This window comes from Eublepharis macularius, chromosome 4, assembly GCF_028583425.1.
Source record: "Eublepharis macularius isolate TG4126 chromosome 4, MPM_Emac_v1.0, whole genome shotgun sequence".
Taxonomy (NCBI): Eukaryota; Metazoa; Chordata; class Lepidosauria; order Squamata; family Eublepharidae; genus Eublepharis; species Eublepharis macularius.
Window position 1 is genome coordinate 161,594,194 of NC_072793.1, and position 26,976 is coordinate 161,621,169.

Sequence of the window (26,976 nt, forward strand, 5' to 3'; positions counted from 1 at the left end):
TCCATCTAGTTAATATTAAGTGACAGACACAACAAACACCAAGAGCAAATAAATCCATGCAAAGCACAAGATTATTGACCTCATGAGTGAAACATTATCAGCAATTCAACAAATCATGAGCCACTTGGCAATGTTTGATCAGTTGTTTAGATCAGTGGCTCACACTGTAATCTTCCCTTGAAGATTCTTTGTTTTGAAGACTGCTGCTCTTAGCTCAGCAATCAAATGTCGTGGAAGATTAAAATGTTCTCCCACAGTATCTTATCAAAATTGCCTCAGAGCCTTATTTTTCTGAGGACATCTCCTCGGAAAGGTTCCCAAGCACTGTTTCTTTCACATGGATTTTCTCTTTATGAACAAAGATCACATCTTTTCCCCACAAGCAAACCACTCATACAGCTTTCTGTCCTGTGTAGCTTCCTCAGTTGATATTTCCTCAGTTGATACTTTTCCACATTCAGGACAGGAGTTTCCCTTCTTCAAAAGTGCTGGGATATCAAACAAGAAAATGATTAAATCAAGAGCCTTGAAGAGGACAGAGAGGCAGCACAAAGCCAACAGTACGTACAGAAGGGCTGGGTGCACGCAGACATGCCACTAGAGTATGGAAAAAGCATAGAAAGGCCTAGAATTCAGCTTCTTGAAAATCTGTTGTCATTTTAAAAACTATGTTTCTAGTCCTGTGCAAGCAATGTTTACTGAAAGAAACTAAAGGTTGTTCTAGATAAGAGGATTGGGCATGTGTGCATGCATTTTTGTCCTTGCCAGCTCTAGACCAAACTGTCTATCTAACCCAAATGCATTTACTGTTAAGGAAATATTTCATCCAGTGGACCAATTTGAAGATTTACAGTGTCTCTCACCTGTATGGTATCTTTCATGTTTAGGCAGTTTTCTTTTCAAGCCTACCCTTTTCTGACATTTCAAGGCATTCATCAGATTTCTCTTTCTTGTGGACTTTCTGGTGACTAATCAGGCGCTGGAGTTGAGCAAAAGATTTCCCACAGATGGGGCACTGATACAGTTTCTCTCCAGTGTGGATTCTGATGTGGCACCTAAGGTGTGATCGTTGCCTAAAACGTTTCCCACACTCTAAGCAGCTGTATGGTTTCTCGCCCGTGTGGATTCTCCTGTGTATCAAAAGGAGCGACTGATGAGCAAAGGATTTCCCACAATCCGGGCACTTAGAGTTTTTCTTTCTTGTGTGGACGATCTGATGTATCACAAGGTGTGGATGCTGGGTAAAACGCTTCCCGCATTCCAGACACGCATAAGGTCTCTCTCCTGTGTGAACTCGAAGATGTGTCACATAGCTTGATTGATGAGCAAAACATTTCCCACACTCAGCGCACTTATAAGGCTTCTCACCTGTGTGGACTCGCAGGTGCATAGTGTAGCTGGACTGCTGAGCGAAAGACTTCCCGCATTCTGAACATTTATATGGTTTCTCACCTGTGTGGACTCTCTGGTGTTTCAAAAATGCTGAACGGTAAGCAAACTTACTCCCGCATTCCATGCACTTATGCGGTTTCTCTCCGGTGTGGACCTTCCGATGGCTTGCAAGATGTGAGCGCCGTGCAAAACATTTCCCACATTCTAAACATTTAGCCTTTTTCTCCCCTGTATGGACTGTCTGGTGACTCACAAGCCATGAACGGTTAGCAAAGCATTTCCCACACTTGAGGCATTCATAGGGTTTCTCTCCTGTATGGATTCTCAGGTGCATTTCAAAGCTTGATTTTTGAGAAAAACCTTTCCCACACTCTAGACATTTATATGGCTTCACTCCTGTGTGGACTTTTTGGTGTGTGGAAAAATTGGATCTTTGAGCAAAACTCTTCCCACACTCCAAGCACTTATAGGGTTTCTCTCCTGTGTGGAGTTTGTGGTGATCTGTAAGGTATGACTGGTGAGAAAAACATTTCCCACATTCCATACATTTTGATTTTTTCTCTCCAGTGTGGACTATCTGGTGAATTAGAAGGTTTGCATACTGAGTAAAGCGTTTTCCACATTCTAAACATTTATATGGCTTCTCTCCAGTGTGGAGTCTTTGATGATTCACAAGGACTGACCGATATGCAAAACATTTCCCACACTCCATGCACTTGTAGGGTTTCTCTCCAGTGTGAACTCTCTGGTGGAGCACAAGGGTAGAGTTGTCAGCAAAACATTTCCCACACTCCAAGCACTTATAGCGTTTCTCCCCTGTATGAATTTTCAGGTGTTTTGCAAGGTGTGAGTGGCGGGAAAAATTTTTCCCACACACTGTGCACTTGTAGGGTTTCTCTCCTGTGTGGATTCTCTGGTGGTTGACAAGGGCTGAGCTGTATGCAAAACATTTCCCACATTCTGAACATCTGTAGGGTTTCTCTCCTGTGTGGACTCTTTGGTGACTCAGGAGAGCTGTGCGGTTACCAAAACGTTTCCCACAGTCTGCACAGTTATAGGGCTTCTCTCCCGTGTGGACTTGACCATGGTTCTTCAGATGAGCTTGCTGAGTAAAACATTTCCCACATTCCAAGCATTTGTAAGGCTTCTCTCCTGTGTGGATTCTCTGGTGATTCATGAGGTAGGACTGGAAAGCAAAGCACTTCTTGCAGTTCGGACACTGGTATGGTTTTTCTCCTGTGTGGATTCTGTGGTGTTTCACAAAGCCTGAATGGTGAGAAAAACATTTCCCACACTCTGGACACTTGTAAGGCTTCTCACCTGTGTGGATTTTCTGGTGACTCATTAGGTGAGGCTGCTGAGAGAAACATTTCCCACATATGGGGCATTTATAGGGTTTCTCTCCGGTGTGGATTCTCTGGTGGCTCTCTAAGTGTGACTGGCGAGCAAAACATTTTCCACACGTCAAGCATTTATAGGGTTTCCCTTGTATGTTGACTCCCCCAAGGCACGCAGGCCTACTCCTCAAGTCATCTGCTGAGATAAAGAACAGAGGCAAAGTTTTCTCTTGATCTTGAAATGGAATGAACCCTGCAAAAAAAATAATAACCAATTGAAAAAATAATCCTTCAATAATTGAGAATTATTGCACTATCCAACTTCTTGATCTTGAAACAGAGCTCCCTTCATGCACATATCACTAAGCTTTTTCAGTTGCCGTATCTCATCTGGGCAGCCCCTGCACAAGTCCGCATGGCTGACATGAGTGTGTGAGTACTGCATCCAAAGAAATGAACAGGCACTCTCTCTCCATTGGATAGGAAAGACTCACAAGACTAGCTCCAACTACGTAGGTGCAACATTCACACACCGTGGCCACATGGGTTAGCATGGATTAAATTTAGAAGATCCTAAAACAGAAAAGGCCCTGTCTAGACATGTGAAGGCTTCAAACCAAATGGAAAATATAAGAGGAGGGGGAAAGATTTTTTGCCTGGGACTGTCCCCCCATTCCTCCCCTGCCCCCAGCTTCAACATTTCTAGAAAGCGTGTACCTCTAGGCCTGTCCCTTGTAGCCCCTAATGGGCAAATGTGGGGGCCTCTGAAGACCTTAGTAAACAGGCAACCCCTCATCTCAGGCCATTTAGATATTTAATGGTAAGGATCAGCAATTTGAATGGTGTTGGGAAACTAAGCAGTAGCTAGGTGGGCTCTTTAAGCACTGTCAGGCTATGTTCTAGCTCAGTGACTCTTGAACTAGTATGGTGTAGTAGTTACTGGGATTTGGCAGACCCAGGTTTGAATCCCCACTCAGCCATGGAAGCTTCCTAGCTGACCTTGGACCAGACACACATTCTCAGCCTGGTCTACCTCACAGGGTCATTGTGAGGGGAAAATATGGAGGCAGGGAGAAGGATTTAAACCACTTTGGGTCCCCGCTGGACAGAAACATGAGGGTTAAGTGAAGTAAATAAAATCAAATTAAAATAGCCAAACTGCTGAGCATGGAAATAAACATACTGAGAATCTGTGATCAGAGGGAAAGAAGGAACCTGGAAATGTTGGGACGGGTGAGCGCCTGCAAAGACCTGGGAAACACGTTCCTCATAAACACACTGCCTGCTTTGTGACTATTTCTGCTCTTCTGAATGGAGGTGGGCAAAAGACATCTCACCATTTCTTAGCAGATTAAGAGTTCCAGCCTATCAGCCTTTTTTTTTTTTGGTAGTTGTCTTGCTTACCACAACCCCTCACCTGAGCAGGTATCAGAGATCTCATTTTCATTCGCGTCCAGGGAATTTGGCACCCACGGCTCTTCCCCTCGTTCCAGTCGTGAGATGAGATCTGGCTTGGGGATCAGACACCCTTCACAAGAAGGAAGGGACTAGGTCAGCACAAACTTCCTCTTTGAGGTAGGTATATAATTAGGCATTGACGTTCTATCCCCAAAGCTAATAATGGGCTCTCTTCATCTAAGTGAGGCATCTTCCAGCACAGGAAGAAGTCCTTCCCACTGGAGACAGAAGATCCAACTGGATATTCATCACTTAGCAGGAAGAAGCTTCTTACTGCCTGGGGGAAATGAGGATTGTGTCCCACTGACAGACCTCAAGGTGCTTCAAGGTCTTTCAGCTTCTACCAAATGAGAAAGCAAGTTCCTTACCCAAGGAGGCCACATTCTCATAGTTCTCCATCATGACTTCCTTGTATAAGGCCCTTTGTTCTGGATCCAGCAGGGCTCCCTGCGTCTCTGTGAAATACACGGCCACATCCTCAAAGGTCACTGGTCCCTGCAAGAACAAGGAGCCCTCAGTCTCGGCGACCTGGAAGTCATCTCCCCAGCTTGCTCTCATGCAGCAAACTAGAGCTGATGCCCTCCAAACAGACCTCTCCTTTTAGCAAAAATGGTGTATTTCCCCCACTTCCAATTCCTTTCTTTTAGGAGGAGACATTTGTATGGGATTCACATTTCCCAAAGCCCGGAGATCAAGCGAGCATACCCCGTCTCTCTGAAAATGAGAATAAAACAGACGTGGCTCTTTAGCATTTGGATAATCGCCTACCTCCACTGGCTCTTCTGAGGCCATTTTTCTTCCACCGAAAGTTAAAAGATGGACATCACTCTGTGATAAGAAAGGAAATGGAATCTGTCAGGAAGGTCCTTTTTTCTTTATCACAAAATGTCTGAAGAGGATATGAGAAGATATTAGAGATCTGGAAAGATTGCCAGAAAGATAGAGGAGAAGATTTGTAGAAAACTTTTCAAAAGGAATAGTGAAAGGGGGGAGGCTTCATAAACCTAACAGTACATGAACATCTCAAGTTGCTTTGAGAATCGCTCACTTTCAGCTGTATGATGGGAGAAAGAACTGCTGAAAGATGATCTCAGAAACAATCTTTAGAACACAAACTTGTGTCAAGTTCTTTGATTTACTGTTGTAGTAGATAGATAGAAGGTTTATTGTATACAGCCATAGGCCATTACAAGTCACAAACAACAAACAGAACAGAAACACAAGTGATTTACTGTTGTAAATATTCAAGTTCTTGGACCAGCAACCCATTTCTGAAACTAAAGCTAAAAATACAAAAATAAGTTTTAAAAACATCTTTTTTGTAAATCAGTAGCATTCATGTGGAATGAATGAGAGCTGCCCACCACTGTTCTTAAGCTGCTATGTTCAACTGCACTGTTGCACTATTTGTAATTAACAGTATTGCCACCATGAAGAAAAAGAGTGCTGCTATTTTTAAATATTTTGTACAATGCTTTTAAATGTTTTATATGAAATGTTTTAAATATTTAAATGCTGTTATCTGCCCTGAGCCTGCTTGCGGGGAGGGCGGAATATAAATATGATAAAATAATAATAATAAGAAGAAGATTGGCTGGGTTCCTACGAACGAGTTCCTAGATCGCCTTTATTCTGAGCACGTTTCCTCTTCTGCAAGCGCTTCCATTTGCGCAAGTGCTCACTGAAAAACCAGTGATCTTGCACAAATGGAAGTTGTAGGCAAAGAGGAAGAATGCTCTGAGCATGGAACCCACTGAGAGGATAGAGGCTTATATTTCTGTGAGTTGCAGCCAATGATCCTCTTTCACTATGAAAAGTGTTTTTACCAAAAGGAAGAGTTTTTGGCTGTTGGAGGAATTCTCCACCCCCCCCCCCAAGAACTCTCTCACTTGGCAAAGAGAGTTACTGGATCCAACCCAATATATCCTCCTCCAGATGGGCTCAATATATAGATTTATAAATAGCTAACCATATAGTTGGTTCTAGTTCTCCTTAACAATGGATAAGGTGGAAAACCTGTGTCTGGCCAGACTGCAGAGAGGAGCACAGGTGGATGAATGCTCCTGAATATTTTTTTTTAAAGTGAGCACATAGAAAGCTGGTGTGCAAAAGGTTTTAGCCTATCCTCATCCCTAGCATGCTATTTTTCCAAATGTGAGGATTTTCTAAACCTCCATTTCCAATGAAACCATCCAGAAACAGATTCGACTACCTCCTCTGCCATTGTGAGACAACTAGGCCTCACACAGTCTAGGCTAAAGTGTGCCCCACAGAACTGGAGGTCAAACTGGATGACTTCTGGTCTTAGCTTCACACGTTGATTTCTGTGCAATAGTTCACACACTTTGAAAGTGAAATAGTAAGGCAGGTGCTTGCTGCAGGTTTCCAAAACTGCACTCCAAGTTTTCCATAATTGGAATCAGATTTGAATAATTTTAGAGGCTATGATACACCATTAAATCAGTTTCTAGCTGTGTTTGGATATCTAAAACACGTGGTTGCTTCTGATGATCTTTAAAATTTTTGATGATACAAAAAAAGCACTGGCTCAAGGGGTGGTGATGATGGTTTGAGACAAATCAGCCACCCATGGACCTGACAGGTACTAAGAGATACTGGTAAAACTAAGCTTGTATCATTTACAAAGAGTGGATCATACATCTGCTGTAAAACAGGCAACGTTTATAAAAAATAAATGTTTTAAATGAATAAATAAATTCAGAATAAATTCAGAAAGCCAGGTGGCCAGTTACATTGTTAAAATTATTATCACCAATTGTTAAACTTCGTTCTGACACTTTGAATGACTGCATATTTTTCTGCGTTAAAAATGCAACAACAATAAAGAAATGCAAGGCAAGAGTAACAGAACTACCCCCCTTCCCTCCCATTTACCCGGCTTTTCTCTACCATTTAACTCAGCCTGATGGTAATAAAGGGGAGAAATGGAGCCCTCCGCTAGGGACGATTCCCCCCTTCCCCACCCTATCTGCTTCCATATCTTGTCCACTGTTTGGGGACTCCACGTTTTAAGAAATCTAATTTCTCCTCTCCCTCTTCTGTTTCCCAGAAAGACAAAGCGACCCCCCCCCTCCGCCTCGCTTTCCCCTCGTCTGCCTCCACAACAAAATATGCAACATTCAGGCATGAAAGCCTCCCCATGCAAGCGACCTTCCCCAGGGCCCAGCATCCTTCCCAGGGCCGAGCACCGCGCATCAAATACCTCTCCCGGCTCTTTTCTCTTTCTGCGCCCTCCTCCACGCGTTTTCTTGCGGCTGCAATTTGTTCACGTGATACTTCACACGTGTCTTGCAGGGGATTGTGGGAGCGATAGTCTTTTATTCCGCAAGGATAAGCAGCCCCCTTCCCTCAACCACCCCACGGGATGTGTGGAGATGTGGGCAGAAGGAGGCCACCTGAAGAAGGGGCGCTTTGACTCTCGGAAGGTGATGCCCCGAAATGCTTGTTGGTTTCTTAAGAAGGTGCCACTGGACTCAAATCCTGCTGCTTTCTCGGACACAGTTGCTGTGCCTGGGCGAGAAGCAGCAATGCCAGAGGCAAGGAGTTCCTCCCTGTATGGGTTAAAGTTGCCAATTACTGGAGTTTAAGAGGGGGGTTAGTTCCTAGAAAGGGCGGGAGTTTGGTACAGCATACCATAGACTCTGCTCTCTGAACTTACAATTTCCTCCAGGGAAACTGATCTCTATATAGTCTGGGAGTAAATTGTAATACCAGGAGAATTCCAGGCTCCTCCTAGAGGCTGGCAACCACAGTATGGGATGAAATGGGGATGGGAAGGGAAGTTTCCCCTGCTTCTGCCTGCCCTACAGGTGCAGGCGTCTTGCCAGAACCCTGCTAACATAGCTAAGGCTACTAAACCCAAAGTGAGGTATACCAGGATCTGAGTCCAGTGGCACCTTAGAGACCAACAAGATTTTTAGAGTATGAGCTTTCGAGAATCAAATCTCCCCTCTTCGGATAGGGAATGGAATATGGTACTCATCCTGAATTACAGAAACACCTATAGATTTGGTAGTGAAGTTTGGGGAAGGGGGGGTTTGGGTAGGAGCCAATAATGCTATACATCTCGCCCTCCAAAGCTGCCATTTCTTTATTCTGGAAATCGGTTGTTATTCTGGGAGTTTGTCAGGCCCAAATGGCCCATATCGCATCGCAAAGTTGTTGAATTCCTTCCCCAAACTCCACCTTTCCCAGCAAACACCTCCAAATTCACAAGAATTTCCCAAGCCAAAGCAGCCAACCTTAGAATTGCTCTCTAGGCTTTATAATTTTATATAAATAGGAAAAAATTCTCAGTCTCAATATAAGGCAGCTTCGTATGTTGACACAACTAGATCACAGGGTCCCTGAACCAGGCTTTTAGCTATGGGTAGCCCACAGGGCCCTGGCCCCCCATTCATTTATTTACCACAGCAAACTCACCTATTTTTCATTGTTTATTTATTTAATTTGTAGCTCATTCTCCCCACAAACAGGATCAGAGCAGATAACATTGGAATAAAACTACCATAAGAGCCAGTTTGGTGTAGTGGTTAAGAGCGCAGGACTCTAATCTGGAGAGCCTGGTTTGATTCCCCACTCCTCCACTTGAAGCCAGCTGGGTGACCTTAGGGTCAGTCACAGCTCTCTCAGCCCCACCCACCTCACAGAGTGCTTTGTTGTGAGGATAATAATGACATACTTTGTAAACCACTCTGTGTGGGTATTGTTAAATCATCCTGAAGGGCGGTATATAAATTGAATGTTATTATTATTATATAATCTAAAAACAATAATTACCATTAAAATAAAACAATTCAAGATGAAGCTTTAACTATGATAGTCACCTTGCCACCACATTTCTGCCTTCCTCGGCCATAGGAGCAACAATTTATTTTTTATTTTATTTACATAGATATTTACATACTACAGACATGTTAGTCTGTAGTAGCAAAATAGAAAAGAGTCCAGTAGCACCTTTATGACTAACCAACTTTACTGTAGCATAAGCTTTCGAGAATCACAGTTCTCTTCATCAGATAAATCTGAAGAAGAGAACTGTGATTCTCAAAAACTTATGCTATAGTAAAATTGGTTAGTCTTAAAGGTGCTACTGGACTCTTTTCTATTTTATTTACGTCATTTATAGTCCACCTTTCTCACTGAGACTCAAAACGGATTACACAATATGAGGTTAATACAGTATCATAAAGTAAACAGATACAAGTTTAAAAGACATAACATTTGCAAGGATCCAAGACAGAGTAGAAAAAATACTGAAGCAAAACATAAGCAATTCTAGGACTAACATTAGGCAACATTAGCCAGTTTGGTGTAGTGGTTAAGAGCATGGGACTCTAATCTGGAGAGCCGGGTTTGATTCCCCACTCCTCCATGAAGCCAGCTGAGTGGCCTTGGGTGAGTCACAGTTCTCTGGAGCTCTCTCAGCCCCATCCACCTCCCAGGGTGATTGTTGTGGGGTATTAATAACACTTTGTAAACCGCTCTGAGTGGGCATTAAGTTGCCCTGAAGGGTGGTATATAAATTGAATGTTGTTATTATGACGACGACGACGACGATGATGATGGAGTGCTGGTTGTACATAAGAATGCATATTTAAAGCAGCAGATAATATATATGACAAAAATGGTAATGAACTCTATGATCCTCAACTCGTTAGTGAAACACCTGAGACCCCATCCCTACAATACAGCCCTCCCACTTGAGTAAAAAGCCTTTATGAGTAGTTCGGTTTTGCATCATTTACGGAAAGCCAGGAGAGTGGGGGCTCTTCTGACTTCCTCAGGCAGGTCATTCCACAGGACAGGGTCCACCACAGAGAAAGCCCATGTACGGGCTGCTGCTGACTTCACCCATGTGCAGCCTGGCACCTGCAGGAGACCCTGTTCAGATGAGTGACGCTGCCATGGAGGAACATAGGGAGGGAGGTGGTCCCGTAGGTATGCCGAACCAAAGCCATGAAGCACTTTGTATGTAATAACTAATACTTTGAACTGAGCACGGTAACTGATGGGTAGCCAAGGGAGCGACTGTAGGATGGGAGTGATCTTCATGCTCCTGCTTGCTCCTGATAACAATTGAGCTGCAGCATTTTGCACTAAATGAAGCCTCCTAGTTAACTTAGATCAGAGGCCAATGTATAGAGCATTATAATAGTCGAGCCTTGATGTTACCATAGCATGGATCCAAGTGGCCAAGTCAGCTGTATCAAAATAAGAAGTCATCTTCCAGGCTAGAGTGAGGTTGTAGAAAGCATTTTTTGCCACTGCCTTAACTTGTTTTTCTAGTAATAATGCTGGATCCAGTATAACCCCTAGGTTTTTAACTGAGTCTGCAAGGGTCAGATGAACTTCATCGAAAGTGAGGAGTACAATGTCTTTCAAGATATCTGCCTTCCCAACAGGCATCGTTTCAGTCTTGTCTGGGTTCAGTTTCAATTTGTTGTTTTTTCAACCATTTCACCACAGCTATCAGGCAGCGATCTAAGATTTCCACTGCATCCTGTGGGGACCTGAATAGTGAGATATAGAGTTGGGTATCATCTGCATATTGATGACATCCAAGTTCCGCAGCTGTGAATGAGTTCTCCTAAAGGCTTTATGTAGAGGTTGAATAACATGGGAGATAATATTGTGCCCTGCAAAACTCTCCAAGATAATTCCCATTCTGGAGATAGCTGATCTCCAACGGCAACCCTCTGTGTCAGCTCCAAGAGAAACGATTTAAACCAGTCCTGGGCACATTTTTTGATGCCCACTTCTGTTTCTAAACGCCTCAACAGGATGGCATGGTCTGCTGCAGCATGGGCACCTTGGTTATCTCTGAAACTCCAGTGTCCCTGTGCCAATCATGATTGTGCCATGAACTGTGGCACTACAATTCCGGGTATCTTTAATGTTCTCCTTCAGGGGGCAGAAAATGAATTGGGACACCAAACCACCTGGAAATGTACTGATTTTGACCTTTCGAGGTGCTTTTACCCCTGTCCATGACATATGCTTGCAATAAAAAGATACCACATGATTTCTTCTCCCCAAAGACATTGCTCCAGGGAAACTTTTAAAAATACTCTGGAGAGATACTACCCTTTCTGATAATATGATGGGACCCCACCACCACCACCTCGCCGCCACCACCGATGCAACCTAAAAAATATCTACCTCACCTCAGAGAGTTATTTTCCACCTCATGTGAAAAATGTGTTTTAGGCTGTGGGTGTTTGGATACTGTGAAACACAATGCCTCTACCACCTCACAATTTTTGGGTGAGGAATTTTCTACACCAAGCTACATTAGAATTTGGCTTGGGGATAGGAATATAAACCAGGACTCCATTTGTGAGAGCCTTTCCCAGTGTATGTCATCAGGGCAAGTATATATAAGCAATCAGTGGTTATTTATTTTATTCTATATCATTATATTCCGCCTTTCTCACTGAGACTCAAGGCGGATTACATTGTGTGAGATCAGTAGCAGGACAAGGGCAGACATTTCCATAGTGTCAAGAACATTTCCACAAACAATGTCAAGGGGTAAATGAATCTAAGTTCAAAAAGACATAGTATTAGCAAGGATCCAGTATGGGGTTGAGGAACTGCTGAGACAGAACATAATCAACTCTAGGACTTACATCAAACAACATAAAGCTCAGGTAGTACATAGGAGTACATATTTAAAGCAAGTGATAATGCAACATAATGGCGAAAACTATGGTTTCTAACTCATTAACAAAACATCTGGGACCCCTTTCCTACAATACCACCCTCTTAGCTGAGAAAAAGGCCTTCTTGAATAATTCAGTTTTGCATTGTTTGTGGAAAGCCAGGAACATGGGGCTGTTCCATAGGGTAGGGGCCACCACAGAGAAAGCCCATGTATGGGCTCCTGTTGATTTCACCCATGTACAGGCTAGCACCTGCAAGAAACCCTGTTCAGATGAGCGAACCTGCCATGGAGGGACACAGGGAGGGAAGTGGTCCCATAGGTATGCAGGACCAAGGCCGTGAAGGGCTTTGTATGTAATAACCATTACCTTGAACTCAGCACGGTAACTGATAGGTAGCCAATGGAGTGACTGTAGGATGGGAGTGATGTTCAAGCTCCTGCTCACTCCTGATAACAGTCGAGCCGCAGCATTTTGCACCATTTGGAGCCTCCTAGTTAACTTCGATGGGAGACCAATGTATAATGTATTACAATAGTCAAGTTTTGATGTTACCATACCATGGATCTAGGTGGCCAGGTCGGCCGTGTAGAGATAAGAAGCCATTTTCCAGCCTAGAGTGAGATTGTAGTAAGCATTTTTTGCAGCTGCCTTAACTTGTTCTTCTAGTACTAGCTCTGGATCCAGTATAACTCCTAGGCTTTTAACTGAGCCTGCAAGGGTGAAACGAACTCCATCGAATGTGGGGAGCACAATGTTCAAGATCTCTGACTTCCCAACAAGCATTACTTCAGTCTTGTCTGGGTTCAATTTTAATTTGTTATTTTTCAACCATTTTACCATGGCTGTCAGGCAGCAATCTAAGATTTCCACTGCATCCTGTGGGGATCGGGATAGCGAGATATAGAGTTGGGTATCATCTGCATATTGATGACATCCAACTCCATAGCTGCGAATGAGTTCTCCTAAAGGCTTGACGTAGAGGTTGAATAACATTGGAGATAAGATTGCAGCGTTATAACAAATAAAAAGCATACAGCTGACCAGCAAAATAGATACACATTTTATCTAGATCTAAAATTTATCCCTGTGATAAATTTAAATTAAAAAGCCTGCCTGAAAAAAAATCAGTTTTGCACAGTTTGCAGAAAGCCAAGAGAATGGAGCTTTCCTGACCTCTGCAGGTGGGCCATTCCGTAAGGTGGAGGCCAACACAGAGAATGGGCACATACAGGCAGATCTTGATTTTGCCCAGTTGCAAGGTGGCACCTCCAGAAGGTCCTGTTCACATGAGTAGTTTGGATCATAGCGGGAGAGGATGTCCTGGAGATATCAGAGGCCACGGCCAAGAAGGGCTTTCATTGTGATAGTCAAAACCTTGAATTGAGCCTAGTTACCCAAGGGAGGGATTGCAGAATGGGAGTAATATTGCATACTCCACCTTTATTTATTTGTAGGAACTCCATTCAGGATAGGACAAAGCAGAGATAGCATTTCACTCTAGCCAGTTAACTTAGAATGGAGAGAGATGCAGGAAGCAAGTCCCATTCTAATGGTGTTAAGATGGAAACAAGAGAGGAGTCATCCAAAAAAGAAGGGAGATTCCCTGACAGCATCACACTACACATCAAAAGGACAGCACTGGAGGAGGAGAAAGGAAGGCTACCTTTCCCTCTCTCTGGTTCTATGGCCCCCTCTGAAGTCTGAGGCAAACAGACAGCGCACAGTCTTTCACTTCCAACACCCTGCAGGTATTAAAATAATACAGCAGGAAGCAGGCTGAACGAGAGACATGCTTCAAGTCCGGCTACTTTCATTTACACACAGGTCATTTTTAAGGGAGAGGATGATTCAAAATCAGGCACCTGAAGTCAAAACTTCTAAAGCAAAAGGATAAGCACAAAAATACACCATGAAGCACCGAAGCACAGAAATACACCATGGAAAGGGCAAGCCCCTTCCCAACCTTTGTCCTTACCTTTGTGTAGGGGGTGCTGTTATTACTTCTGAAGACCATCATGGCCTAGGACCCACAGCCTTCCCTGGTGTGATCCCTCGTGACAGCTGCGCTTATCAGATCAAAGTGTTCTGAAGGGGCCACTCTACAAAGAGGCACAATCATTTTTATGACCACTCTTAGCTGCTCTACCTGTGTGCCTGAGGGGGTGAGGAAGGCACCTACATGTCTAGGGTTTTACAGATAGAAGAGAAACCTCACTTTAAGTGTCTATGAAGGTTTTAGACTTTTTCATGCACTGTTTTACACACCATACTTCACATCGCATATGTCAGACTCTCAACTATGGAGGAGAGGCAGTATAACTTAAAAGCACCGAAAAGAACACTTTCTCACCTTCAAGAACACGATAATATGTTAATTTTGTTAATAAGGCAATATTCCACACACTGTGGAACCATTCACCCTTCAACCTTTTCCCATTTTGCAGCTAACACCAACATAACAGTGAAAAATAGGTTCAAGACCACTTCTACCTCTGAAATGGCAATGTGCCCTTTTACATATCACAGCAGAAAACTTGGGGATCAATGAGTATATGACAGCCCACCAGTTCATTAAAAGACTGAATTACCACTTTCCAAAAATTTGAACATGGACAAAAACATACGGAAACCCTCCACCATAGATGAGCCACAGCCAAAATTGTCTCACATACTTCTCTAAATACTGCTAACTTAGGCTGACTGAGATATCGATGAAAAAGTTGAAAGACGTTTCCTTTTAACTTTCTAGAAACGGGCTTAAGTAAAAAGGAAAAAAATTCTTGATCAGGACACCAGATAACTGATCCACACTAATTGTAAACTCAAAGGGGGATTTTAAAACAGCTTCGTCATAACAGCACTTGATGATCCCTTACCAGAGTCTCCATTTCCCCAAGTCTTCTCCTACCCATCCCAATGACCACTACAATACAGTCACTATCCAATAGGCAAATAAAGGAAACCAACTGCTAGATTTTAAGTTTGAAAAACTAGACAGAAAAACCCTCAATGAAATAGAAATATGTCTCCCCTTGCTGTATGTTGAAGAATCTAACTCCAATAAGCACTTTTCAAGGCTGAATAAACATCACTTGTCTAGTTTCTATCCCCTTTAACTATCAATAACCAGTGGCCTTCACTCCCCAGTTCCAGAAGAGCCACATTTACAATTACTGTCAACCAAAAATAATAACATTCGATTTATATACCACCCTTCAGGATAACTTAACACCCACTCAGAGCGGTTTACAAAGTCTGCTACTATTATCCTCACAAGACACCCTGTGAGGTGGGTGGGGCTGAGAGAGCTAGAAGCTGTGACTGACCTAAGGTCACCCAACTGGCTTCAAGTGAAGGAGGGAAGAATCAAACTCAGTTCTCCAGATTAGAGGCCTGCGCTCTTAACCACTACACCAAACTGGCTCTCAAGTCACCTTTACTGCCCTCTCATCTGAGGCCTGTACCTCAGGAAGGCCCACAGCTCACCCATTCCTCCAGCAGTGGCTGTTTCAAGGTGGGAACTACTTGCCAATTACCAGCCCCACCGGTCTAGAGGCTTGCCTACCTTCCTGAAACATAAGGTAAGCGATACACGGGGGAACAGTGCTCAGAGTCAGATCTGCTGCAAGTGGCACGTCAAAAAGCCACATGTGGCTCTTGAGCCACTGAATATTACTGCTATAAATAGTTCATTTATTCTTTAATACCACAGTTGCTTCAGCCAATCTTCAGTGCTAAGTATATTTCCCAGTTTCCATCAGTGATCCTGCCAGTTTGACAGTGGGGTTCGGATAATTCCAAGTACAACTAACCCATTATAACATCAAGTGATTTATTTACTTCATTTATACCCCACCTTTCTCCCTCAAAGCGGCTTGCATCATTCTGTTCTTGCCCATTTCATTATCACAACAACTCTGTGAGGTAGGTTAGGATACATGACTGAGACTGGTCAAAGATCACCCAGTAAGCTTCCATTGCACGGTGGGAATTGAACCTGGCTCTCTCAGATCCTATCCCATCAGTCTAATCACTACATGGTGCTGGTCACTCTAACCATTAGCATAGCCTCATGTGTTAAGATCTAATAAATGGGTATTTATGGAAAGCATCACAAAATATAGTATCCTGTCATACAGTTTTACTAATAGACAAGCTATACAAGCACTTGTGTGCCACCTCATTATCACTTTTGTTCTACTTCTTGTTTCTACGATAGTCTTATGTACTTCCCAGCTATTTAATCAGAACATTTGTATGAGTTTTTTGACATTGGACTGTCAGAAAGGATAGCAGATACAACTCTTGTGAGACCAGGATAAGCTTCATTTTATTGAATAAGAGAACCATTTGATGTAAACTAAGGCTTATTCTTTGACCAAAGCTCATCCCAGACTATGAACATTTACATGGCTTCTCCCCTATGTGAATCATTTCATGTGAAACTGGACTCTTACAAAAACTGAAGCTCTTCCAACACTAAAAAAATTTATGTGGTTTCTCTACAATGTGGATACTCTGATGGGGAGCAAGGTTTGAGCTCCAGTTGAAGCACTTTCCACACTCGGAGCACTGGTATGTTTTTGCCCTGTGTGAGTTTTTTGGTGTTGAATAAGGCTTTTTCTGTGACAGAAACGCTTTCCACACTCAAAACATTCATATGGTTTCTCCCCTGTGTGAATCCTTTTGTGAGAAGAAAGATGTGAACTGCATACAAAGCTCTTTCCACACTCCAAGCATGTATACAGTTTCTCCCCTGTGTGAATCCTTTGATGACCATTAAGGCTTTTGTTGCATCTGAACCTCTTCCCACACTCCAAGCACTCATATGGTTTCTCCCCTCTGTGAATCATTTGGTGATAATTAAGGCTTGTCCTGCTTGTGAAGCTCTTCCCACACTCCAAGCACTCATATGGTTTCTCCCCTCTATGAATCATTTGATGATAACTAAGGCTTGTTTTGCATTTGAAGGTTTTCCCACACTCCAAGCATTGATATGGTTTCTCCCCTGTGTGAATCCTTTTGTGACGATTAAGGTGTGTGCTGTATCTGAAGCTCTTCCCACACTCCAAGCACTCATATGGTTTCTCCCCTCTGTGAATCATTTGGTGATAACTAAGGCTTGTTTTGCATTTGAAGGTTTTCCCACACTCCAAGCATTGATATGGTTTCTCCCCTGTGTGAATCCTTTTGTGACGATTAAGGCGTGTGCTGTATCTGAAGCTCTTCCCACACTCCAAGCATGGATACGGGTTCTCTCCTGTGTGAATCCTTTGGTGAGTAGTAAGGTGTATGCTGCGTATGAAGGTCTTCCCACACTTCAAGCATTGATATGGTCTCTCTCCTGTGTGAATTCTTTGGTGACGAGTAAGGTGTGCGCTGTGATAGAAGCTCTTTCCACATTCCAAGCACTTATATGGTTTCTCTCCTGTGTGAATCCTTTTGTGAGAAGTAAGGTGTGTGCTGTATCTGAAGCTCTTCCCACACTCCAAGCAATCATATGGTTTCTCTCCAGTGTGAATCCTTTGGTGATCATGAAGGCTTTGGCGATATCTGAATTTCTTCCCACACTCCAAACACTCATATGGTTTCTCCCCTTTATGCATCCTTTGGTGAGAACTAAGACTTGCGCTGCATCTGAAGCTCTTCCCACACTCCAAGCAATCATAGGGTTTCTCCCCGGTGTGAAATCTTTGATGATCATTAAGGCTTTGGCTGCATCTGAAGCTCTTCTCACACTCAAAGCATTCATATGGTTTCTCCCCTGTGTGAATCCTTTGATGATAAGTAAGGCTTGTGCTGCGTGTAAAGCTCTTTCCACACTCCAAGCATTGATATGGTTTCTCCCCTGTGTGAGTCCTTTGGTGACGAGTAAGGTGTGCGTTGTTTTTGAAACTCTTCCCACACTCTGAGCAGTTGTACAGTTTCTCCCCTGTGTAAATTCCCTGGTTGCTCTCACCACTAGATTTCTGGCTGGATCTTTTCCCATTCAGACAGTGGTTAGTCTTACCTTTACTTTCATTTATTTTCTCTTCTAAAACGATTGCTTCGGTATCCCTGCCTTGAAAGGCAGATAATTTCTTGTCCTGTTTCTTGTTTCCTGATCTGTATAGATTCCCTGCTTCTTCATCCTCCTCCATATCCTTTTCTTTGTCTGCATTCATTTCATTTGGTTCCCCATCATATCCTGCTGGAATACAGAGAGAAACCTAATAAATGTCCGAGGAACACGAACAGTTACCCCCAGCTGAAAGAGTTGTAAGTGACATTATTATTGAAAAAAGCTTGGAGAAACCTCTGTCTCTAATGATTACCACAGATATTTTTCAGGAGAGTGGAAAGGAGTCATAGGTTATGCTGAAGGGAATGATTGGCTCCAAATAATCAACTGAGTTTCATGGCACACTCAGGACTCCAAACCTCTGTTTTTTCAATCTCAGCCAGACACCCAAATCAGTATACCACACTGACATGCTTTGCTCCCTAACAGGGCCTCATTTTGCCATTGGTAATGAAGACCCCACCCCCCACCCCACACACACAGCATCTTTCAACATGACGATAATTCTCTCATAAAGAACTGGCTGGCAGGAAACCCCTAATGGTAGAAAGTTCAATATATTCCAAGTGGAATGAACGCAGAAGCACAACGCTTATACGCAACTCTCATATGCAGAAAAGGCAAACTCAGTCTTGGGTTGTATCAAAAGGGCCATTGCATTGAAATCGCAGGAGGTCATAGTCCCTCTCTATACTGCCTTGGTCAGACCGCACCTGGACTACTGTGTGCAGTTCTAAAGGACTCACTTCAAAAAGGATGTGGATGAAACTGAGAGGTTGTAGAAGAGAGTGACGAGAATGAGCATGGGTCTGGAGATTGAGCCCTACGAGGAAAGGCTGAGGGCCTTAGGAATGTTTAGTTTGGAGAAGATTGAGGCGGGACATGATTGCTCTTTAAATATTTGAAAGGCTGTCATTTGGAGGAGGGCAAGGAGCTGTTCCAGTTAGCAGCAGAGGACAGGACTCAAAGCAACGGGCTTAAATTACATACAGAAAGAATATTAGGAAAAACTTTTTTACGGTCAGAGTAGTTCAAAGGTGGAATCAGCTGCCTAGGGAAGTGGTGAGCTCCCCTTCACTGGCAGTTTTCAAGAAGAGGCGGGATGAATATTTGTCAGGGATGCTTTAATCTCATCCTGCACTGGGCAGGGGGTTGTACTAGAAGGTCTGTATGGCCCCTTACAACTGTATGATTCTGTGATACGCTGAAGAGTCCAGGTGTACATACCTGCTGACCTCTTCGCTTCCTCTGAGTCCTGCACGAACGTCTCACTCACTTCCTCCAGCCAAGAAATGAGGCCAGGTTTACAGGTCCAGGATCCTTCACAGGGGAAAAGCAGCACAAAGTGACTAAGCACATCTTTGACACTGTATCTATGCTGCAGACTGACTAGGTTTACAACCATTCTGCAGGGATCTTAAAGCACTGAAATTCAGGGGAAAAGGGAAGGAGCGCAGGGGGATCTTTGTTGAAGATTTCACAGGATACTCACTGAAGGATTCAGGAGAATCCACATGCTAGTGAAATCCTTGCTTACCCAGAGAGGCCACGTTCCCATAGTTCTCCAGCATGACTTCTCTGTAAAGAGCTCTCTGGCCAGCATCCAGCAGAGCCCACTCCTCCTCCGTGAAATACACAGCCACCTCCTTGAAGGACACGAGGCCCTGGAGGGAGGAAGCATTTTATCCACAGCTAAGTCCAGGTGGGGAAGTCTTTATTTTCACGTGGGAATAGGGAGCAGAGTTCATAGCCTACCGTGTTCATGTGACAAGGGGAGGAGGAGCCAAGCAGTTCCTTGCTCATCTTCCTGATCTGAGCCTTCTGCAAAATAGCTCTTCCCACTCGCCTGCAAAGAAATTGTAATTGGGATCCGATCAGCGATCCCTTTCTGCTGCAGGTGAGCAAGACAAAGATTTCTCTCTTATATTCACAACCCTTATTTTAATTTCTGTCTAAACACTATTTAATACTCCCTGCATCCTTTTAGGGATATGATGCTCTAGGTCAACTGTTTACCCAAACACCTTGCAAATATATCTACAAAAGACACTTCACCAAAAGTCTTACGTAGACCAGCCTGAAAGAATGAGCCTCCATTCTCACCCAATTTACCAAGTTCCCTACCAGAGCTGCCTTCCCCGTCTTTCTTGCCACCATTTTCTCTGTCTCCCTTTGACAACGGTTTATTTTTTTTCTAATCACTTCGTTGTATGTGGTTAGCTGAGCAAATTATAAACCTGTTGTAACAAGAGCTCATGATTGTTTGCAATTGTTCAAATGGCTTTAGGAGAATCTGTGAATTCATCTGAAGAAACTCAGAACCTGGTGGGCATACTGGGCAAGGTGGCATCAGCAGATTTAAGAGAAGCAGCTACAGGGATGCCAGCAAGAGCAGAAACCACGGCTGCAGGCAACCCAATTGCACAGGAAAGGGTTATCTTGAGCCCCTGTGGGCCATTTGTTCTGTCCCAATATCACTGGCCACAGTCCAAGGTCGATGTTGGGTTTTGCGACTTCTTTTAGAAGCCCTGGGCTGAAGGTTTTAAAATATATTCTGACTGAAATGATTTCAGGCAGAGCAAGAAGCTCCGTGTTTATTGGCCAGGACCAGCTGAATGCACATTGAGGATTGGGGAGGCAGAGGGGCCTCTCTCCAAACTGGGCCAATTCTATGCTAGGCAGAGAGACTGCTTTCCCTTCATTACACTTCCCTTCCTCAAAGGAGGAGAAAATCAAGCCAGACAGTCCAGGCATACATACCTGCTGACCTCTTCGCTTCCTCAGTCCTGCACGAACGTCTGGAGAAAAGAGACTCTAATAATATTTTTAGTTCAGAAATATACCTGCTAACAGACCTATAACATGTCTGAGGTGTATTCTCTAGCCAAGGATTATATGACCTGATTATGGAAAACTTAACTAGATGCATCAGGATTCTGTAGTCACATTTATATTTGAATTAGGCCTAACCAGAGTTGCCTAGAATAGCTGGGCTAAATTGTCACGACGAGTTTTTAAAAAATCCAGGAGGGGGAGCTCCAATGTAACTTTGCCACAAGCCCTCAACCAAGTCAATTTCTTGGTCAGTGCTGGCTTCTCTTGCATCCTTTCAAAAGCACTTGGTGCTCTGACTAGATTCTGGTCCGGGGGGTATGGGAAGCAGGCTGGGAATCCATGTCCATAAATGGAACCTCCACATTCTGTGGCACTGTACCTTTGAATACTGAGGGTTCAGAGAGGCGTTTGGAAGGCAGAGGGACGTTTCAGCACACCAAAGATGGCTGGAGGGAGGCAGAACACGCCCTTTCCTCCTTCGCAGGGAGAGGGGCAAGTCCCAGCAAAACAAACACAAAGCCTGCCTATGAGCCCAGCCCTGGGGGAATTTCAGCACAAGCTATGGAGGGGGGACGCCTTCAGAGAACCTCCCCGGAGCCTTCCTTTCGTGCCCTTCGAGGGCTCAGTTCCCTTCCCAGGCTGGCGGCGAGGGCAACACTCACCGAGCCTCCCAGCACAGAAGACGCGGGGAAAGCGCTTCGTGCCGTGCAGAGTCTCCCCCAAATGCTCTGCTGCCCTCGATCCCTAATCTTCCAGCCCAGAGGTTTTGCGGAACGCCTCGAGAGCTCTTCAGTCCCCGATTGCTGGTTAAAGAATCCAGTCCTCCTGCAACCTGATGCTAACGTAGGAGGGAGAAAAGGCAACCTGAAACCCGGCGGAAGGAAGATGCCTTACCGACGTGCTTTCTGACCCCGTTTGCACCCTTCCAGACAAGCCTCGGCTCGCCTTCCCCACAGAGAAATGAGTCTCTCCTCCCCTCCAGGCGCCGACCTTCTTTTCCGAGCGCGCAGACCCTAAATTCGCGAGGAGGAGCCTCCGGCGGTCCGACTGGACGCCTTTGCGGGGGAGGGGAGGCCTTGATCGCTGCCGGCAATCGCGGCTCAGTGTCTCCCCCAGGCGCAGCCCTTCCCATCCCCCTCCCAAAATTCGGTCTGAAGGAGGACACAACGGTTTGCACGTAGTTTATTTTTAGTCCGCCTCTCACTCAGCTTCAAGGCAGATTACAATCTGGAACAGGCGTCATTTTTAACAGGGTCACATTATTCCTCGGTTGCCGTCGCAATAAATAGTAGATTTTCATCCACCTTTGTGCTTGCATCTTAACGGAAAAGACGTTACAGACTCTGCTAAGGGCACGATCCAGCGCCTACTTATGCGGAAGTAGCTCGACTTCCACTAGAAGATTTACTCCCAATTAGACACGCGTAGGCTCACGGGACGCTCTTCCTATCAGCGCTTTGCACAAGGCAGCTTTGCACGGGTGTTTCCAAGGCGCACGCGCCTTGAGTTTCACTTTGAATGGGTCATTCCGTTATTCCTTCCTTCCTCCATTCGCCTCCCTTAGGAGGTTGGGCTTCATTCCATTGGCTGTCGCTGTCTTGGCCCCGCCCCCACTCGGACCCATTCGCAACCAGAAAACCTTTTCTTTGTATTGTCGAAGGCTTTCACGGCCGGAGAACGATGGTTGTTGTGGGTTTTCCGGGCTGTATTGCCGTGGTCTTGGCATTGTAGTTCCTGACGTTTCGCCAGCAGCTGTGGCTGGCATCTTCAGAGGTGTAGCACCAAAAGACAGAGATCTCTCAGTGTCACAGTGTGGAAAAGATGTAGGTCATTTGTATCTACTCAGGAGGGGTGGGGTTGAGCTGAGTCATTCTGTAAGAGTTTCCCAGGGTGTGGAATGCTAATGGCGGGAGGCTTCACTGTAACCTGAGGAGGTTCTTTTGCATATGGATTGGTGCTTGATGTGCTAATCTTCTCTGCAGGGCTATTGTCGGGTGTGGAGTGTTTTGTTGGCCTGGTGTTTTTCAGAACTGGAGCCCATGCTCTGTTCATTCTTAAGGTTTCTTCTTTCCTGTTGAAGTTTTGCTTATGCTTGTGAATTTCAATGGCTTCCCTGTGCAGTCTGACAAAGTAGTTGGAAGTGTTGTCCAGTATTTTGGTGTCCTGGAATAAGATACTGTGCCCTGTTTGAGTTAGGCTATGTTCAGCCACTGCTGATTTTTCAGGCTGTCCAAGTCTGCAGTGTCTTTCATGTTCTTTTATTCTTGTCTGGATGCTACGCTTTGTGGTCCCGATGTAAACTTGTCCACAGCTGCAGGGTATACGGTATACTCCTGCAGAGGTGAGGGGGTCTCTGCTGTCTTTTGCTGATCGTAGCATCTGTTGTATTTTTCGGGTGGGTCTGAATACTGCTTGAAGGTTATGCTTTTCCATAAGCTTTCCCATCTGATCAGTAATTCCTTTGATATATGGCAAAAACACTTTTCCTGCAGGTGACTGTTTTTCTTGGTTGTTTGATTCATCCTGGGTTTGATTGCTCTTCGGATTTCATTTCTGGAGTAGCCATTTGCCTGAAGTGCGTGGTTTAGATGATTAATTTCCTCATTGAGAAAGCGCGGCTCACATATCCGTCTTGCACGATCCACTAATGTTTTCATTATGCCTCTTTTCTGTCGGGGGTGGTGATTGGAGTTTTTGTGTAAGTACCGATCAGTGTGAGTTGGTTTCCTGTAGACCTTGTGACCTAACTGAAAGTTTGCTTTGCGGATGACCAAGGTATCCAGGAATGAGAGTTTTCCCTCACTTTCTTTCTCCATTGTGAATTGTATGTTCAGGTGGATGTTGTTGAGATGATTCAAAAACTCCCTCAATTCTTCCTCCCCATGGCTCCAAATGATGAATGTATCATCCACAAACCGGAACCATACACTGGGTTTGTGGGGTGCTGATTCTAGAGCTGTTTTTTCAAAATGTTCCATGTAGAAGTTTGCTATAACTGGGCTGAGTGGGCTCCCCATGGCCACCCCATCCATCTGTTCATAGAATTGGTCTACAGGAAACCAAGCACCAATCCATATGCAAAAGAACCTCCTCAGGTTACAGTGAAGCCTCCCGCCATTAGCATTCCCGCCATTAGCATTAGCGTTCCACACCCTGGGAAACTCTTACAGAATGACTCAGCTCAACCCCACCCCTCCTGAGTAGATACAAATGACCTACATCTTTTCCACACTGTGACACTGAGAGATCTCTGTCTTTTGGTGCTACACCTCTGAAGATGCCAGCCACAGCTGCTGGCGAAACGTCAGGAACTACAATGCCAAGACCACGGCAATACAGCCCGGAAAACCCCCAACAACCATCAAACCTTTTCTTTGTTTTTACCGGGTGTGAATAGCAGCTTCGGAGATGCTAAGCGAGGGTTCCCGCGTGGTGAACGCTTTGCTTTCCTCTTTCAAATCCCACGAGGGATTTGTTTGGTTAGCCTCAACAGAGAACTGAGTAGGTAGTTGAAAGAAATGGAAACTAATCCAGGAGGTGTACCTTTATTCGCCTCATCTATAAAACTGCACCGTGGTGAAGAAGCTTCTGAGTTGGGCGCCTTTTCTTGAGGCTAAGTTCAAAAAAGGGTGAGGTAAACAGAGAGGAGTTTTGTATTATGCCAGCTCAGGTCTGTTTCTCTGTGAACCGAGTCTACAAGCATTTGCAATCCAAGTACATGAGAGGCAGGTTTTGCCTTTGGTGAAGCGAGGGCTTTGAAGGGAGGACTGTTTACTCATGGGAAGCCAGGAAGGGCAGGGGGCAGGGAGGGTGAGTATGGAAAGTACCCCCTGGAACAAAACAAAGGGTTTAAAAAAAAACTTCCCTGACATATCAGAGCCTGTGTGGCACAGTGATTAGAGTGTCTGTCTAGGATCTGTGTGTCCCAAGTTTGAATCCCAGCCTGTCTCAGAAGGCTCATCTGTTATTGCTGCAGGGGTAAAAGGTAAAGGTAGTCCCCGAGTCATTACTGACCCACGGGAGGACGTCGCATCACATTTTCTTGGCAGACTTTTTACGGGGTGGTTTGCCGTTGCCTTCCCGTCATCTACACTTTACCCCCAGGAAACTGGGTACTCATTGCTGCAGGGAGGCTGTAGTTATCTCTAGGTCAATAAACGTCTGAAAATAAAGCAAGGAACAAAATTGGCCTCCAAGTTCAACGTTATGATGGGAGTTGGCAATACCAAAACCAAAGGAAACGGACATCCTGGCCCAGGCAATCACCCGGAGTCCCCACCCCCATTTGCAATGGATGATAAGGTTGTTTGTGGCAGGAATAACTCATCAAAAACAAGGCTAGATATTTCAAAAATGGCCACCAGCCTCAGGATGATTGTGGGAGCTGTTGTGCGCTTTATCCTAGAAGTTCTTGCAGGCGAGCGGTCGCTTTATCAGAGATCATCATCATTGCGGAAGGCAGGGAGAATTGGAGAGGAATGCCAGGATAGGAAAGTTGGGTGGAGGGATGGAAAAGCCTAGCCTGCTCTCTAAATAAGGGAAATAAATAGGATTCATTTTGCAGTGACGATGCCCTCAGTGTATTGAGTACAGGGCATTTAGCACAATGGAATTATTGTGTTTGCTCCTGAGGAAATAAATCTCTCACAGATCCTGCTTTTATCTTTAGTAAAGAATTTTTACTTATCACCTGTGCCTTTCTCACTGATATACAGTGCAAGTCAATACAAGAAATAGCTAGGACATTCAATGAACAAACCCAGTAAGGTATGCATTGCAGAAATTTTAAATAAACATAAATCCAGAAACAGAGATGAACAGAGCATAATTAAACATGACACATTTAATGATTCAGAAACTCACCAGTAGGAGCCTAACTACATTGACATACCGTACCCAGTAGTGTAGCCTACAATCTTGTTCCTTTACTAAAATATTTGAGCAGCTTCTTACAGCATGGCCCCATGGTGTAGCGATTAAAGTGTCAGACTAGGAACGGGGAGGCCCAGGTTTGAATCCCTACTTTGCCACGGAAGAAACGTCTTCACTGAACTTCCTCCCATCCCCACATTCTGCCCTTATGACAGCAGAGAGTTGGGGCTGTGCATTGGTCCATGAGCACTACAGATGGTTGTCAGGGCACAATGAGGTGAGCACATCACATCCTCCACAGCACTCGGTACCAACGAGCTAAATAAGACCGGATGCCATAAAAAGGCCAACTTCCAGCCGCAGGGAATTGTGATAATATGGTCACAGTAAAGGCCCATGAGACCTCTTAGTACCTCACAAAACTCGAGTTCCTCAGATTGGTTCTTTGGAAGAAAGCAATGCCCATCAAGCCTCAATAAAACAAAGATTTGTACTTATTTGTAGCTCTAGTAAATGCCACAAAAGGAATATGCATGCTTGTGATTTGATATAATTCAAAGACCAATGCACAAGAGCTGTATCTGTACAAACAATATTAAGAATCCTTCCCCACCAACACATCTTACAAAAGATTTTCACATCTTACCCACTGTTTAGCACACTTCTTATCCACATTCCCTTCCTGCTTTGAAACCATACTCGCTTCCAATGATGGCCTGCCCAAAGGCATGCATAAAGAGCCAAGCATCGCCCTGATGTTTACTCCTTCCTTCCTTAGCTAGCTGCTCTCTTACTATTTCTCCATCTCTTTGTTTTTCTCCCACATGATTTTACTACCTACTCCCTTCCTGCTGCAGGCTTTTAAAATCAGGGCTTTCCAGCCCCGATAACTATCAGTTCCGACCTGTTCACTTACAGACTCACACCTTTCTACTCCAACTTTTTCCTTTTCCCTTTGTATAGAAAATGTACACTTGAAAGACTAATGCTCATTGACAAATTTATGAAAGATTCCCCAAAGAACTGTCTGGCAGAGTTGGGATTTGAGAACCCAGGTCTTCCAAATTGTTGTCTGAGAGCCAAGCTACAAAGTGACGCCTGACACAGGTTGTTTTTTCTCCATCTGATTAGAACATCCACTCAGAAAATTCTCCTCCATCACTGGAGGATGCGTGGCTTGCAACTTCTTAGTATTTTGTAGCTGCTCCAATATCCAATGGTAGCCATTCTGTGATTACCCCTCACTCGTAGATATTTTGAGAAAAATTTCTAAAGTTCCCACAGGCTGGAGAAGATCGGGGACCCCTGCCAGGGGGGAGTTCGGGGTGTGGGG

The 26,976-nt window shown here is 44.4% G+C and overlaps 1 protein-coding gene across 1 annotated transcript; it reads right to left on the minus strand.

Annotated features, from left to right (window-relative positions):
* Positions 1 to 458: 458 nt before the first annotated feature.
* Positions 459 to 20,808, minus strand: LOC129327436 (zinc finger protein 420-like). Its single transcript, XM_054976083.1, has 6 exons — positions 20,697 to 20,808; positions 19,692 to 19,782; positions 19,470 to 19,600; positions 16,591 to 17,890; positions 864 to 2,830; positions 459 to 488 (listed from the first exon to the last, which is right to left on the minus strand). The coding sequence occupies exons 2-5, from the start codon at positions 19,737 to 19,739 to the stop codon at positions 884 to 886; spliced, it is 3,426 nt and encodes a 1,141-aa protein (XP_054832058.1). The 5' UTR covers positions 19,740 to 19,782; positions 20,697 to 20,808; the 3' UTR covers positions 459 to 488; positions 864 to 883.
* Between the last annotated feature and the right edge of the window lie 6,168 nt (positions 20,809 to 26,976).